At 46.2% G+C, this 17,967-nt stretch overlaps 1 protein-coding gene across 2 annotated transcripts in view; it reads right to left on the bottom strand.

The window, feature by feature from the left end:
• Window positions 1-14,059, bottom strand: part of AQP10 (aquaporin 10) — a 106,488-nt gene extending 92,429 nt beyond the window's left edge. Inside the window, exon 1 of one of the 2 annotated variants that reach the window (XM_085637815.1) lies at window positions 13,825-14,059. In XM_085637815.1, coding sequence (XP_085493941.1) covers window positions 13,825-13,923 — 99 coding nt within the window. In that variant the 5' untranslated portion in view covers window positions 13,924-14,059. The remainder of the gene's footprint in view (window positions 1-13,824) is intronic. The other variant, XM_085637816.1, reaches the window with a different exon arrangement.
• Window positions 14,060-17,967: the final 3,908 nt, after the last annotated feature.

Raw genomic sequence — 17,967 nt, 5'->3', positions numbered from 1 at the left:
CCCTGATTAGCAGGGACCCAGCCAGACTATAGCCAGAAACCAGTGTATACATCAGAAAAAAAGTGGGGGCAACATAAGTGCAGATCCTACTCTCCTACAAATGTGTCATCTTATGTTGATTTCTATAGCGCCCCACCCATGACCGTATCCTGGAACTATGCAGGTCTTTGTGGATTGCCTCAAGGGGCTTTACTGGAGAAAACGATCTTCAGCTTCTTGTGGAACCAAAGAAGTGATGGGGAGGCTCTGATGTGATGTAGGAGGTCATTCCATGCTTTAGGAGCAATGTTTGAGAAAGCAGGACCTCCTGATCTACTTTTGTGTGTGCACGGCACGTGTACTAGTGGGAATCTGGCTGAGCATAGGTGCCTAGAGGGTTGGTGGAACTGCATGAGGTCGTTCAAGTAGGCTGGACCTGTGTTGTGTAGTGATTTGTATGTGTGAGGAGCTTGAACTGTGTGTAAGTGATTTTGCAGCAAAATCATGGTATAGATTGCAACCAACGTTAGTAAAGCTACAGAAGTCTTCCAAAAGGAGGCTCAAAATTTAACTGATTGTTGGACTTGTCCCTTCTGGCAAGTTCACCCCTAAAAACTTTTTGCATTTACCCTAGCCTTTTCCTATGTTGTATTAGTGGTTTTAGGCCTCTAGGCGCTTTTACACTGTGTCCCAGTGGAAAGTGCGTGCGCTCTGTGTATGTTTTAGTGAGACTGACCAGCCCTCTCATAGGAATGCATGGGGGATCTGAGTGACCGTTTTAAGTCCTGATGTGAGAGGAGTGCAGGGTTGAGTTTGGTATGTGCGAACTCGTGAGATTGAATGCTGCACGATGATGTGTGCGGCGTTACTGTGTCTAGTGTAGAAGTGCCACTTCTAGCAGCTGGCATGTCTGTGTAATAAATGTGAAGTGACTGTCTGGCTTGTGATTGGCTGGTGTGCCTGGCTCCAGGAGTCAGGATGGGTCTGCCCCGGTGGTGAATGGAGAGATCTGCATGTTGATGGCAGGGAGGAGTACACCTGGGACCTGAATAGGGCTGGGCTTTCCCGCCACAATGCTGGCTCCACCCCCTGTGGTGCGTCTGATGTCCCTGGCCTGTCCTGTGAATAGGGAGAGGGGCTGAGCAAAACAAAGTGCTCAGGAACCAGTTGCATCTGGTTCGCCCCTTCCCTGCACCTTTGGAGACAAAGGATTTTGTGTATAAAAGAGGGACTGTGACCCCATGAAAATGTTCTTGTTCTTGGACTCGAATCTGCGAGGGGCGTGCTGCTGCTGGGGCCCAGGGGAAGGCTTGCCTCCCTGGGCCCTGCCCAGCCCCTGGATGCCTGATGGACTTCTGGGACCTTTTTGGATTTATTTTCTTTGCCCCAGGACCTTTGCATTCTTTCTAGCGCCTTGGAGCGCTTTAACTTAATTGGCCCCCTTTGATTTGAGAGGTAGCTTCTGTGCCTTGTTCCCTGCAGCGCCAGGCTGCGATCGTTCCTCGAGGGAATCCCGAGGTAGGGATTCCCACGCTGTCCCTGGTTTCATCGTGGGTGCCCACCCCGCTGCGTTCACTTTAATTATATGCAGGTGCCCACCCTGCGTCGTGGCGTATCCTTTCAATGGATTAGCGGGCGCCCACCCCACATGGCCGCCCTACTTTTATTTTTGGTATTTTCAATCGCAGGAGCCCACCCTGCTATGTGGCCCAATGCCGAGGGAGCCTACCCCTCATTTTCTGCCCGATATCACGTCCGCTGCCGCCCAGCCGCGGCCGCCCGGAAGTCAGGCAAGGTTGTCTGTGACAGGGGCGGGGCCTGCGGCTGGGTCGGCGAAGAAGGAAGGAGCGCGAATGTTGCGGGGCTCCCATTCGCTGGAGGGAGCCCTGGAAAAGGAGCCTGTGCAGGAGCCGCGAGGGCTCCATGCCTTAAGTCCCGTCCCGAGACGGGGGACCGGGTGAAGCGTGGCGGCCGCCCGACCCGAGGAATCCCCTGCGCCGGAGCCCGGTGAGTTAGGGCTGGGCAGGGGACATGGGCCGGTCGCTCCCCCTCCTCGAGGGAGCAGGTAGTTAAGGCGTCCGTCCGAGGCGCAGAGTCAGAGCGTTCCCGTGTGTGCAGTGGGCCGCTCCAACGACGAGCACCTCATTTCTGGGCCAACGTGGCATTGCTGTTCTAGAGCCCCGAGGGGCTCCACCGAAGGGGACATGTTTGTTTTCAGAGCCCGTGAGGCTCCAACATTGGGGGCATGATTTGTGTAAAGCTCCCGTGCGCTCCCAGAGGGGCTATTGGTTTTAAGGGCCCCAGTGGGGGCCCCGGGCGTCAGAAGGGCTTGTGCTTCTATATGCTGGCTATTTATTTTAAAGAGCCCCCAACAGGGCCCAGAGGTCATCGTTGTGCCAGGGCCCCCTTCGTCCTTCACCCCCACAGTTCATTAGGGGACATCATGATTGTTCTAGAGCCTAGAGGGCACCAATGATTGGCGCAGTTTGTTCTGGGGGGCTAGTGAGAGCCCCTGCCACAGTTGGACTTCACAGCTGCCCAGCAAGTAGTGGGCAGCTGCACCATTTAGGTCTTCCTTCCTAGGGACTTGCTCAGGAGTGGGACGCACTCCTTCACCCCTACTTTGGCCTTCCACAGCTGCGCAGCACTTAGTTCCAGCTGCAGTGTTTAGGCCCTTTTCTTGTCCCCAGCTGCCCAGCAAGTAGTGGGCAGCTGCTACGTTTAGGTTCTGCCGCAACCTGGACCCTAATGTGATTTATATGCTAATGCTTTGGGTGCATAGGAGGTTGTTTAACCCCTTGCATGCCCGCCCCTTTCCCCGCCCAGTGCCGCGCTTTTTATTAGCGGGCGGAGTTCATGACGAGCTGGACTCGTCATGGGCACAGCGCCACCGCAGCCCATGACGAGTCCAGCTCGTCATGGGCACTGAAGGGGTTAATGCGTTCGGTGTTAGGAAATGTACCGTGTGTAGTATGTTTTGTGCACCCTGTGTTTTATACCTCTAGATAGGATTCCTGCATAGGAGGTTGTTTAATGCGTTGGGTGTTAGGAAATTTACCGTGTGTAGTATGTTTTGCGCACCCTGTGTTTTATACCTCTAGATATGATTTCTGCATAGGAGGTTTTTTAATGCGTTGGGTGTTAGGAAATGTACCGTGTGTAGTATGTTTTGCGCACCCTGTGTTTTATACCTCTAGATATGATTTCTGCATAGGAAGTTGTTTAATGCGTTGGGTGTTAGGAAATGTACCGTGTGCAGTATGTTTTGCGCACCCTGTGTTTTATACCTCTAGCTAATTCTGACAGTGGCCCATGTGGCCCTGTCTTGTGTAAATGGTCCCCTGTAAAATTCTGCCCAGTGCCAGTTGGCACAGTGTAAATTATGCGATGATCATCTAATGTGTTTATTATAATACAAAGGCTATTTTTTATATATAACCTTGTGTGGAGTTTCTTTTGTGGTGGGCCTAGGGTGTTGTTGCTGTGTGCGCGCGCAAACGCTTTACACATTGCCTCCGGGAGAAGCCTGACTGCTCGTGCCAAGCTACCAAGGGGGTGAGCAGGGGTTATCTTTGGCGTGTAACTCCCCAGCCCTGACTTAGAGTGGTGGTCTCTGCCTGGCTTTGGCGCAAGCCTTAGCCAACCAGAAATCCCATATCTAACACTGATTTTCCGAGTGTTTAAAAACATAGATCTTCTGAATCCCTGTGCTGGCTTCCCCCTTTCATCCTCATGTCTCACTCATGCACCTTCATGCCCCCCAACGAAGACATTCAATCTTTGGTCCAAGCCAGGCCAGATCCACCATTGATAATGCACTAACTGAAACCAGACAGCGCTCTGCCAGTGCAGACACAAGACTACCCAGACCAACGGCAGTATCTGCACCACACATATCTAGCAATGCACATCTAGATAGATTTGCAGCACCTTACACTGATCTTTTTCATGAACTGCTCTCTCAATGCACCTCAATTTTGGCAATAATTTTACCTAGGTCAGAACATTGACCAAGAACCTGCCACTACACCCTACATCACCTCCTGTTATTATGGCGCTAGGCCTAGAGCCACTGAAACTAAGGGCAATGAATACCCAAATGATGTCAATCAATCAGTCCATCAGTGGATTTATAAAGAGCAGCTAATCACCCAACAGGGTATCCAGGTGCTGCATCGACTAAATTATGCAGCAGCACTGATTAACTTATGAGGCGAAATAAAGGCAAACTATGCAGCAAAGGAGAGGCAAATTGTGTGGTATATTATCCGCTTAAAGGTAAGTTATGTGGCATATTTGATGAGATTTTTTAGCTATTCTAATATTGTAACCAAGTTGTATACATACCACATCAACACTAGACAAGCATTGGCAAAGCCAATAGGCCTCGCCTATGCAAAAGCTATTGGCTTTGCTAATGTGTTTTAGCCATGCCCTACAACCAATGTGGCTGCTGTTCAGCATTGCTAAAAGTTAGTGGCTTGGAGTGTCATAGAGTGGAATGACGAAGAGTGCAGCTGAGGGTTCTAGAGTGGAGTGGCAAAGAGTATTGTGCATCGTAGTGGCATCAAGTGGAATCTCATAGAGTGGGGTACAGAGATGTGGTGTAGAGTAGAGTGGACTGGTGAAGAGTGCACTGGAAAAGAGTGTTGCACAGTATAATGGTGTAGAGTTCAGTGGTTTAGAGTGCAGTAGCATAGAATTCAGTGGCATACAATGCAGCATTGTAGAATGTAGTGGCACAGATTACAGTAGTGTAGAGTGGAGTGATGCAGAGTAGAGTGGCATAGAGTGTACTGGCATAGAAAGCAGTAGTTCAGAGTAGCGTGGCATAGAGTTTAGTAGCATAGAGTACAGTGTTGCAGAGTAGAGTGTCAAAGAGTGCAGTGGTGAAGAGAGCAGCAGTATAGAATTCAGTGGTGTTGCAGTGTTAAGAAACGGGGTCTCTAGTTGGCAGGGGTATGTACCCTTGACCAAGTAGGGACCACCGGTTCCGACAGAGTGAGTCTCAAAATACCCTAGACCAGTGGTTCCCAAACTTTTGACTTCTGGGGACCCCCACTTAATCATTACTGGAACCCGGGGACCCCAACTGAATCATTATTCGAATCCGGGGATCCCCCACGAGTCATTACTGGAAGTCAGGGACCCCGGCCTAAGCAATGTTTATGATTTGAACCACAAAACAATACACAAAAATACAAAAAAAGCATTCAAACAAATACACAAATAACACATTTTATTTAATTAGAAAACATATAATTAAAATAGAAATCAAAATGTAATTTTAATAGAATTGTTGGAGCTTTTCTAAATTCAATTGAGGCCACTCATCATCCATACTATATTCAGTTTGATGCACTTGCAATGTTCCCACAAATCAATTTGAGGATAGCAATTTAATTTTTAGCCTCCAGTTTCAAATTCCTTCACATTTACAGTAAGTTTTAAAATGTTCAATTGTACATTTAGCCTCTTTATATATCTACACTTTATTGATCTGTTATTATTATTCAATTTTCAAAGTAGTCGCGGACCCCCTGAGGAGGCTTCAGGGACCCCCAGGGGTCCCCGGACCCCAGTTTGGGAACCACTGCCCTAGACCACCCTCCTGGTAGCTTGGCGCAGAGCAGGTAGGTTTAACTCAAGAGGCAATGTGTAAAGTATTTGTGTAACACTCACCCACCACAACTCAGTGAAACCCCACAAATAGACACTACACCAGTTGGTTATAAAAATATCTTTATCTATGTTTTAGGCAAGATCATTAATAAGATAAATCCAGGTCTTAGGTAAGCTCAGAACAACATGCATCCATACATAAGTAGTTGTCTCTTCAGGCTCTGAGAGTCTTTTTGGAACATTGTTCATAAAAATCCCCAGTTCAGTCTTAGGTCTGTATATATAAAAATAAAAAACAACGTGCGCAGGGACTTTATGGGGCTCCGTGAGTGCAGAGGTAGGGCGACGGTGCCTCTGCTTTTCTGTGCCCACCACGCGCTCCGCTGCGTGTTACCAGTCAAGGAATCTTTTAACTGAGGGCAGGACCCCCTGGTGGAGGAATGTGGAGAAGGAATGTGGCCCTTAACCCCTTGACAGAGTTAGTGCACTTTCAAATACTGCAATGCCTCTATAAGGGGGTTCGGGCCTTGATCGACGCCGGGGAAGAGGAAGGAAGTCCTGCTGGCAGATAAGCGCCCCCACAATGGTCCCCGGCCCGCCAGTACTACAGTGTAGTCCCCGGCAGCCCGCTCTTCAGAATGACTACCCGTCCGGTATGAGGACTCCCACAGTGACTTAGCGCCCACTGCTAAGCCTTACCTGGCATTGGGGAGCGAGGCAGGCATCAGCGTGGAGCTCCTCTGTTCCTCGGGGCACTCGAACCTCGACGCGGCTGCACGGGGGAGCAGGAGGGCTCTTTCAGAGTCAGGCGCAGCTCTTCTCCTCGCTGTAACGCGCCGTCTCGCTGGGCGGTTCGCATGTCGACGGGGGCGCGCCTTTGGCAAAGTCCTAGTTGCTAGGCAATGCCTCCCGCTAGCACCAATCTCAGCGCGGCACTCTCCTGACGTCGCTGGGAATTCCTCAAGGTGCTGCTTGAGGCTCCCGGGCCGGGGGAAGTGATTTTTGGGCAACCAGTTCCTTTGTTAGTGACGCGGTTGGGTGCCCGGGCCTGCAGCGGTGATCCTTGGGCAAACAGTGCTTTTCTGCCACAGCGCTCCTCTGGCACAGCATGTCACAGCACGTTCACGTCCCGGGCGGTGGTGCTGACTTCACGGGCACACAGCACTTCAGTTCTTGCACAGCGCTACACAGCGCATTCAAGCCTTGGGCGGCGGCGGTGACTTCACCGGCACACAGCGCTTCAGTTCTTGCACAGCGCTACACAGCGCATTCAAGCCCCGGGTGGCAGCGGTGATTGCAGGGGGAGGATAAAAATTAGCTTCACACACCCAGCGCTGTGGAGGCCGTTAGTGAGGGGAATAAAACTTTGTTGCCCTCAGGAATCCCCCACCAGGCAGGGGGACAGTCCTTGCAGTCCTTGTGACTTTTGTGATCCCCTAGTATCCAGGATATCAGTCAATCTTCTTTGTGGAGACACTCTGGAGATGTCTTTAGCTCTCCTCTGACAGAGCAAGGTCAGCAGGCAGGCAGGGCAACTCAGCTAGCTTGGGGCAGCAGTTCCTGGGAGCAGTCAGCCTCAGTAGATAGTGGCCATCCTCCTTGTGTAGCAGTGTTCACTCCAGCAGAGTTTCCTCATGGTCCAGTAGTGTAACAGAGATGTGTGGCCAGGACCCTCCCTATTATACCCTGGCGCCCAGTCACTAGAAGGGGGTAAAAGCTTCTGGAAAGTTCTAGGGGTTTCTGGGGTGTTCTCTGCCTTCCCTGACCTGGCTCATGGCTGTCTACAGTGACAAAGGCAGGGTTGTTAAGCCTATTGTGGGGCATCCGGGCCCCGCCTATTCATGTGTAAAGGTGTGAATCACCACTCAGGAAGGCTATCAGCATGCAGAAGGGAGGGGGAGTCTGCAGTGCACAAACTAAGAGCAGGCAGGAAAATGTCCACTTTCTAAAAGTGGATTTTCTAAAGTAGTAGTGCCCAAACCCCATATATCATTAGAAAGGGTTCCCCGCCATGATTCTAACTATACGAAACATGACATACCTATTAGGTTTCAGTCAGAAGTTATCCCATAAGAGGGGTTCCCAATGTTAGTTTATGGCGGGGCAGGTCTCACTGTGGTAGCAGGGGCATGTGGCAGGTATGCCAGTGTCACCATGTTTTTAGGGGAGAGCACCTGCACCTTAGCACTGTTTAGCAGTGGTAAGGTGCCCAGAATCCTAAGTCCAACAAAAATGTGAGGTCAAGTGGGAGGCAGAAAGGACAATGTAGGGGGAGACCGTCCTAAGGCTGACAGGTCCAACATGCAGAATAGACTGTTGTTGAGTGCATTGGCATATAGTGGCGTAGAGTACAGTGGTGCAGAGTAGCATGCAGCGGCATAGTGCTGTGACATAGAGTGCAGGTGTGTAGAGTGCATTGGAGTAGAGCTGACTGGTATAGAGGGTAGTGGCATAGAGTGTAGTGGCGCAAAATGCAGTGGTGTGGAGTTCTGTGGCATAGAGTAGATTGTTTCAGAGTAGAGGGAAGTAGCATACAGTGTAGCGGTGCAGGGTAGGGTGCAGTGGCGTAGAGTAGAGTGGCACAGAGTGGACTGGCGTAGAGTAAAGTGGTGTAGAGTGCAGTGGCATAGAGTGTAGTGGTGCAGAGTATAGGGCCCTAGGGCGAAGGACTTATACCTGACTCCAAATGGAAGACCTTCTTCTTCTGCTGCATGAATATTATATAAAGATTTTAAAAAGCCTGAGAACATTTAGCAATCACTGAGAAACGATTCTTGAAAAAATATATCGTGTTTAAGGAGAAATACAGCATGGTCCTCATGAAAAAATAGGTCCTCGTGTTGTCCAGTTTGGCCCGTTCCATTACGCATGGTATCATGGCGGCTATGACCCATTGATTCAGATAATTCAATTTCTATCAACAAGAGCTAATAATAATAAGCAAACAGATATTAAGCTCCGTTCCCAACCCCAATTTCAAGGCACACATGATTTTTGTGCTACTTTCTACAAAGAGACAATCATTATAAAGTCATGATGAAGGTGGTGCTAAAGCTGTTTGCACACCAAAACGCGTCGACGCTTCTGGGGTGTTAAATTCGAGGAACTATTGAGTCTAAGGATATTCCATGTGACATGACTACAATATAGATTCTATCGAATTAACAATATTTTTGATGATTTTTAGTATGTCACTTGTTGTCTCTTGGTGTTTTTAATGAATTTACTATATGAAACATTTTTATGAATTATGAAGTGTTTTTCTGTTTTTTTAAATAACCTTTTGAACTATTGGCCGATATTAATGTAAATTGAATAAAAATTGTGTGATTTTTCTATAAATGTATGTATTTTTATAATTATATGTGGGGTTATCGACAGTATATAATTTAGAGAAGAAGCTTGTGTGACAGATGATTGAATGCTGATCAGAGTTGGTGAGTCAATCCACGGGAAATATTTCTTATTATTATAGAGTGTATTGCCACAGAGTGGAGTGATGCAGGCTGCAGCGTTGCAGAGTGGCGTAGAGTGGAGTTGTGCAGAGAAGATTGGAGTGCCCTAGACTGGGGTGTGAAGAGAGCAGTTGTGTAGAGGAGAGTGGTATAGAGTGCATTGGTATAGAGTAGAGTGGTACAGAGTAAAGTAGAGAGGCTTAGAATGAAGTGGGTCAGGGTGCAGTAACGTGGAGTTGTGTAAAATGGAGTGGCGCAGAGTGAAGTGCAGTGATGTGGAGTGATGCAGAGTAAAGTGGAGTGGCATAGAGTGGAGTATGCATGATGTGGTAGCACACTGCCATTACAGACAAAACATTTTCAATTGAAATGACCTTTACATTTGCATAGACATACAGTTTTACTGATAAAACTATGCAGGACACAAACGATAATGTTTGGAAATGCCATCACCTAGTGTATTGTGTTGCTTTGATCATATTAAAGTATTTGTTTTCAACACACTTCAGAATTAACAAAAAATGTGCTTCATGTGTGTGTTCCTAATTCTGATATATTCTTAAATTCTTGCACAGTTCATTTAAATATTGTTGTGTGCCAGAATAAATAATTTTCTTATCCCCAGTATTCAGCAAGATTATCACATAAATCTTCTCCCTTTTCTTTTTTTTTTATCCTCATCTCACCACTAATGAATGCAAATTATCTCCTATGGCCCAATCTTATCCTGGGCGCCCCGGGCCAGAGTTCTTGCTTTCGCCTGGGGCCAGCCTGGCCTGCCTTTTTATACCAAGGCATGGTGTTAATCATTGGACCTTGCGTTATTACAGCCTCATTGCTATTCCCCATTCAATAAAGGGTTTCCACACAGTGCTATTTACATTGTGAGTTAAAAGTGATTCTAATAGTGCAATTCTAAGTGTAGCTCGGAGCCAGTTTTCATATAGTGGAGCGCTGGAATCCTTCCAGATCTTACATATTTCTCTTCGAGCAATCAAAATAAAACAAAAAAATAATGCGACTTGTGTCTCCCTCAATTCAACAATGAGTTCTGCATCCAGACCAAACATGACTCTAGCTAAGTTCAAACATAGCTTTATTTTAAAAATGCTCTCAATAGCCCTCTCCACTCTACCCCAGAAGGGGCCAATTGCCGAACAATCATAGAAAATATGGATATCATCCGCTTCTATGAGCCCACATCTTGGGCAGAAAGGGGATGGGTTTACGAACTTCGCTAGTTTTTTTGGTGTGTAGTATAACCTGTTTATAGTGAAAAAGTGATTCTTTTTAAGGGACACAGTCCTAACATATTTATAAAGTATTTTAAGAGAGTGATCATATAGAGTAACTGAGTCAGCCTCCAGCCTCGTAGAATTCCAAACCCGATTTAGTGGAGGGGACTGCACTTCCTCTGCTTCCAACATTTTCCTGTACCAGAGCCCCACGTCTTTCTTCCTGGGCCCCAAAGAAAGGAGAGCACACTCGATTTCCCAGTTACCTCCGATCTTCTCACTTTTAAGTCAGAGAAAGAAAAGTAAACAGCAAGCTCCCTCAGCTGAAACAGCCTGACAGTTGACCTCTGTCTTTGAATGCACAGCAAATGTGACAAGATAAGAATAAGATTTACAGGCCTGTTTACAGTAAGGAGCACTGTGGAAGAATACAAGGGGTGTTGGTGTAAAAAGACTTTGCTCCTTGGGAGGGACAAACTCACCTTGGACACCTAAAAACAAAGCCAGCAAATGGAAAGCCAGGAAATGTAAGTAACAAACTACAAAGCCAATGGTAAGCAACGGGAGGAATGCATTCCCAAGGAAGCTATCTGAATGTCCCCAAGATATAGCTAGCAAGCTGGTTTCAACCTAAAACAATCTACATAGGTTTCTAAAGAAATATACCTCTAGTATATTCCTATTTAACATGAATTGTGTCTTATGCAGATATGCAGGAGCTGGGACATTTTTATTAAGTGGCTTTCTAAGAGTAAAATAATTTGTGTAAAGCATATACATTGTTGCAATCAATAAAAGCAGAACCCGTCTATGTGTAAAAACTTCTTGTAATGTAAAGTGCTCTTCTATTGTCCTATGCATTCCAGTTATGTTTGAAAACTTGCTTTTAGTGTTGGGTTTACTATACTTTCACAATAGAGCACATCTGCAAGCACGCTTTTCCAGCATGAAACAGTCTTGAGGAACAGGATTGTACATTTCTTATTTCCCATTTACCTATCTCACTGAGTGGCCGTCTAAGAATCGAACATGTGGACATTAGGAGGGATTGGAGGATATTTCTGATTCTTTGACGTGCCTTCCTTAAATAACTGCTGCGTTGAGCAGTGTCCTTAATGTAGCACAATTTTGCAAAACATTTTCTGGACAAGGACTCATTGTGTTTTTTTGTTTTTGATAGATGTTGCTTTTTCTTATTTTACAAAAAAGTTCTTTTACATTTTTTTCATTTTATTACTCATTGTTTCATCCCAAACGGAATTACATTCAAGGGAATATTAGATTGACTCCCCTGGAATACAAACACCTTTCCCAGTCCAAGTGGGTGTAGTAACAGTTATTAGGCAATATTCTCACCTCTTTAGCACTTAGGAACATCAAGCTAGAGCTGAAAGATGACCAGCTCACTTTTACAAAGTGTCATACTCTGTGTTTCATACTGTATGCAGCACACTTTATATAGATTAATTTTTTGCTGAAATCATCAGATTGTTCAGCTGATGGTAGATTAACCAGCAAATGAAGAACATTTATAAATTAACCATCATTGAAACTCATTAAATTAGGTAAAAATAAATGTCTTATTACTCTGCAGCAAGATACCGGTTGTTACATAAGGAGTTGTTGCATTGCAGACATTACATCAGAAATACCTTTACAACGCATGATTTTTAATCAGGAGTGTGTTCATATCGTAGGTTGGTAAGTAAGTATTATTTTTAACTTCTCATAATTTAAATTACATTTTGTATATGTTTACATGTATATAAATGATCGCCCAACAATGGAAAGGCCCACACAGGTGAGTAGATCTGCCTTCTTTAATGATAGCGGTTGCGGCATGGGCTGTGATGGCGTGAGCAAGGTGTGGTTTGTGGTGGGACTGTGACACATAACCCACTGTGGTAATATTGTTTGAAAACTCGGCTACAACGCGGTGACTCACAGAAGTAGGATGGAAGGTACCACAACTACCATAAGGCCACGGTGTGGCCACGCCCATAAGGGCGGGGACTGTAATTATATAATGGTGCCTTTAAACTGCCATGGTTGTTTAGCAGCGAGAAAGCCTTTGCCCATGATGAAGTGCTGAGATATCATGAAACGCGTCGGGATTGACTTTTAATTTGAATGTGAGGGTCCAGTTGTACCCATGCCGCAACCGCTATCATTAAAGAAGGCAGATCTACTCACCTGTGTGGTCCTTTCCATTGTTGGGCGAAAGTTTGTTGTATATAAATGATATATACATATTTATATAAGTCTAATCTATATGTAAATGTATATTATATGTAAAAATTCAAAAACAAATTTTAAATATATTCAATTATAATGTTTTTAGGGTACATTACTAAGTAATTTTTACAAATTGTAATATTATAAATTAACATTATATTACCCATCCCTGCTACTTCAGATGTCCTTACTAACCCTAAACACTACCCAGCCCTGAACTCTAAAAAGTCTATCTACCTCTATACAGTCACCGCCCCTGAGCCCTACACACTCCTCTCTACCCCTGCACAACACTCCTCCTAAACCATAAAACCACCTTACTGCCTCTAAAAACTACTCATCCACCAACTCTAAAAATGTGTAACCATTACTAAAAACTACCTATTACTGAACAATAAAAAATCCTAACCACCCCTATTCCCTAAAATCCCATCGCCACCATTAAAACCATACTTTCATTTTTTAAGTTAATATTTACATTTGTAAAAAAGATATACCATATATTAAATACTGTAATATTATCATTATTATTTAACATGACATGTTTTTACGTTATACATTATTTTAGGAATAACTTACTTTAACTTGAATGAAAACATTATTTTAAATATACACTAAATCAATTTCCAAATGATTTGTAAATACATTAATTCAAATATATAACTTTTCAAATATGTATAAAGTCATCTTTCCTTTCCTTATCATTATATCTGTGGTTGTTTTTAAATGTGTATGTGTGTGTATATATATATATATATATTTATATTTATAATATATATATATTCACACATATATATGTATACCTGTGCAAAAATACATTTACATAGCCACATATATGTGTCTACTAGCGACGTAAAAGTCTAAAATGTAAAACATCTAAAAACCTACATGCGCTGTAAACACTCCTGAGGTCTCTACCTGTTAGGTAATATCACAGGAAGTAAAGATCGAGAGATAATGGCATGATGCCGATCAAGTCCATGAACACTGGGCACAGCTCTGTCAATGCACCTCACTCGTGAGATTCTAGTCCTGGGACGTCAAAGTGCTCCTCAAGCAAAACGACAATATGGACCATTTACACAACACACAATACAAAGTGAATTGTTTGTTGATACTAAACTACACGTGTAAATAATACCCAACTCGATTTCATCTGCATCCCAAATATTAAAGTCTGTGCTGGGATTAGAGCCTATAACGCGACCTCTTAGCAAGCACTTTATCACGCGGAGGTACGTTTCCCGGCTTAGAAAGCACCCCTCGTGCACAGTTCTCACCTCTCCTCCTTTACTTACAATCAGGACGAAGACCCCCAGGAACTCGGCCATGCACTCCCGGGCCAGGGGGTGCTCTATGCGCAGCAGGGCCCTGATCCTGCCTAAGGCGCGCGCCATGACGCCAGGTGAAGGCTAGACAGGAAGGAGGGCGACCCTTGGAAGGAATCGAACCGAGGGCAGAGGGGGTGCCTTTATAACCCGCAATCGATGCCAGAGGCGGAGTGCCGATAACAGGCCCGGCCTCCACTGTAAAGATGTTTATTAATAACCGGCCGAGTCGCCGCCAAGCAGCTTTGCGCGTAATGCTGCACAAGGGCACGGTAGGCCGCGCGTGGCCCCGTCCCCGAGAGATGATGCGCGCGTGGCCCCGTTGGACTGTCCCGAACGGGGAGGCGCGCGTGGCCCCGTCGGACTGTCGGGGAGGCGCGCGTGCCCCCGTCTGACTGTCCCGAACGGGGAGGCGCGCGTGGCCCCGTCGGACTGGCTTGAGAGGAGAGCCGCGCGTGGACCCGTCGGACTGTCGGGGAGGCGCGCGTGGCCCCGTCGGACTGTCGGGGAGGCGCGCGTGCCCCCGTCTGACTGTCCCGAGCGGGGAGGCGCGCGTGCCCCCGTCTGACTGTCCCGAGCGGGGAGGCGCGCGTGGTCCCGTCGGACTGGCTGTGGCCCGGTCGGTCTGGCCCGAGCAGGGAGGGTCCACTGGTGGCCCTGGCGAAGGCCTCGAGCGAGCGGTTTTCTCTGCGGCGGATATACGATAGTCTACCAAAATACCCTTTCCATGGCGGGAAAAAGTGACAACAAATACCGCTGCTTTTGGCGGGACCTGGGATAGTTAAATGATCTAAATTGTTAAAAAACAAAATGATGGGTTGCAAAAGAGACCAGGGAGGAGTATAGTACAACGATGCTGCTAATAACTACGTCTGTACCGCTTGGTGATGTAATCATAGCAGATAATATAGAGCCTTTGTTATGGTAAATCAATGTAGAAATTGTTTATTTACACAAGGGACAGACAGGGTCATTCTCATGGCGGAAGGGATGGGATCTAAAAAAAAAGAATAATATAAAGAAGCTGGACGGGGGGTGATCTTCGAGGATGGGCAGGTACGAGGGAAGCTGGGAGAGTCAACGGAAATGCAGGGTGGAGGAAGGAAGGGACGTGGCCTGACAAGCAGAGATAGCAGGGCCATCTCTCAAGGTGCAACTGATACTGGAAACGATTAGCTTGGCAAAGCTGAACTGGACTTGGAACTGATAGCACATCTTTCCTAATACATAATCTCCATACGTAACAACTATGGATTGAAACAAAGTCTACCTTTTGTTTACAGTGTCCACAAGTTCAGCATTCTGAGCTCCTGAACCCATATTACCTGGTCATCCTCCAAACACAACTACTCATGCGATTCATGAAGCACGAAGCTTTGTCCCCAATCTGCTCAGTTTGTGATGACGTCTCATTGTCCCCCTGACATACTGCCTCCGCTTCTGATGTCCCGACTGTCTCTAGCATTTCACTTGTCATGTCTTCCAACAGTTTCTTATGCTTTCACAGTTCACTACCTACGATATTTACAGCACAGCCAAAACCTGTAACATCTTGAAAATGAACCAGGAAATTGTAGCTGCCTTCAGCCCTACACCTTTAAATCAATGCTTAATACATCAATACACAAATGAGTGCAGCAACCCACATTTTCCTTTGGGACTTTTCTGGGTTTGAGTCAATCACCCTACACTTCATGTCTCTTTATATTACTTTTGTAGTTCTTCATCACCCCTTTGTGCCTCTGTTGCTGTTTTCTTGCTCATGTTTTTCTCACGTTGCTGCTTGTGTCCCTCTTGCTCTAGATAAAATCTGGATGGTGAAAAATAAGTCTCAGCCCCAACATATGAGTGCTGGTGTCCACTACCCGAAACCACAGCCACAAATCAAACACTGCTGGAAATATAAAGTATTATAAATATATAACACACAATGGATGGATAGGAGACTGAAGAAATATCTTAATGAAGAATCGGTTATGAAGCACCAATGACGAAGTTGAAGGGACAATATAGAGAATATTCAAAGAAAGAGAATCACGGACAACAGGTAGCCCGACAGGCAACACCAGCCACTTTTTAAAGTCTCTGTGAAAGCCTAACCCAGAATTAGGCCTGGGCGAAAATTCCGTTCCGCTCGTGGAAATTGCGATAATTTGACATTTTCGCGTTCCGCCGAGAGCGCGAAAATGTCAAAACTTCCGCATTCCGCAGCTTAGGGATAATTTGTTTCTTGCTCGCGCTGTAAAATAATACATTCTCTCGCGCGCGCGATCGCCTTACCTGAATCCCCGCGTTCGCCGACAAGTTTTCCCGATCCGGTCGCGTTCTCCACGAGATGTTGGATTGTTGGTAGCCATTTGCGCTGTCTCTTGACAGTTCGCGCCCGCAGTAATGTCATTGGTCGCGTGATCACGTCTTTCTTCTCGCGATCATGCACCGCGAGAAGAGTGAAAACAAGATGGCGGCGCCCGCGAGCAACCGCATGGTTAAGTTGGCGAGCCGCGACCACGAAGAAAATACCGCGAACGGGCGGGAAAAAAACTTCCGCATCTTCGCGATATTTCCGCGTGTTTGCGGAGATTTTTAACATTTTCGCGATAATTTGCGAAAGTCACTTTCGCAAATTTCGCCCACCCCTACCCAGAATACACTTCAACGCCCAAACTATCCAGACCTCTAAACCTAACACAAGTCAAAATTACCTCTAACTCAAACCCTTTACCCAAACACTAATTAAAAAATATCCTCACCCTTAGCGATCAGCAGTTTAAGGAGGACTTTGAGGTTTCTAAAACTGACAATTGCTTAGGGAGGCTCAGGGCTTCCCAACTAAGTACTAAAGTTATGCAGCTGCATTAATACATATGAGACGATTGATAAAAAACTACAAACCTAAACTGTGAGGAAATCGGATATATTATATGGTGTGATTAAGCAACCCCTGTTGGACCCTTAGGTTTCGTTTGTCAAACCTTCCGCTCCACCCTGGGTAGATGTTGCTCGGAGCAGCAAGGCTTACACAAAGGAACAAGTGTAAAGCATCTAAACGGCACCAAAACAATTGAAGACGAAATCGACAAGACACCAAAGAAGTTGGATACCAGTTTAAAAAAAACTGTATTTTTAGACACCACAATGAAAAAGATCCACCGGAGGTTTCCAGAGATATAGAATTTACAAGGTATAGTAAATAAGATTATTTCACTTAACCAAAGACAAGCATTGACAAATTCAACAAATTTGACACTTCGAAACTTTTTCACCCAAAATTTCGGGCTAGTTGGAATGTGGTCACCTAGAGTCACCTTAGGCAACAAACTCCAGTAGGGAGCCAGTCATGGGGTCAGCAAGGTTCTCAGAAAAAGTTACCTCAGCAGGTGAAACAGTCGTCAGTCAGTTTCCGGCACTTTTAGTCTTTGTAGGGCTGTCCTGTGAAAGTGGTCCTGATGCAAGGGATGAAGGATTCTGAAAATGCTCCAAGGATGTTGTGGAGGTGGTGTGATCGACGGGGATCTTGCTGCGACTATTTCTTTGTCTACAAAGGGGTTAAGGGCAGTCCTGGTCACAGGGGTGACATCCCTCAAAGTTGTCTCGGCGTGGGGGGAGGTCCAGTTACTACTGCACTACCAGTCACCCAGTATTGCAATCACAGGCCAATCCTTCCTGGGTCGATAACTTGTACACAGGGGGTCCCAGTTGCACTCTGACTGCACTCTTGGTGTTAGGGAACATGGGTGCAACTTTGTGCGTTGGGTCCCGGCCACTGGTGCTGCATGGAGGATTTGGGCTACCAACTTGCCCCGGCAGGCTCTCAGCTGTTGTGTCCCTGTGCTGTGAAGAGGAGGTCAACTCACTGACCCTTGGAGTCTTTTGGTTTTTAATGGGTTCTAGGGACAACTTCTACTCCAGCAGAACACAGTAGGCACAGTCCCTCTCCTTTGCTAACCAATGGTTCAGCAGGTGCAGTCCACACCGGTGCAGCCTCTCTTTACTGGTTTCACGGGGCAGTAGGCCGTCCTTCTTCGGTCTTCTTCCAGTCCAGATCTGAGTACTACGAGGTACCAAGGGTGCCTTACCTATGCTCAGAAAATGCTCTCAGGGCAGGATGCGGTT

The sequence above is a fragment of the Triturus cristatus genome, chromosome 12, assembly GCF_964204655.1.
Source record: "Triturus cristatus chromosome 12, aTriCri1.1, whole genome shotgun sequence".
NCBI classification, from domain to species: Eukaryota; Metazoa; Chordata; class Amphibia; order Caudata; family Salamandridae; genus Triturus; species Triturus cristatus.
This window is presented reverse-complemented; position numbering and strand designations above follow the sequence as displayed.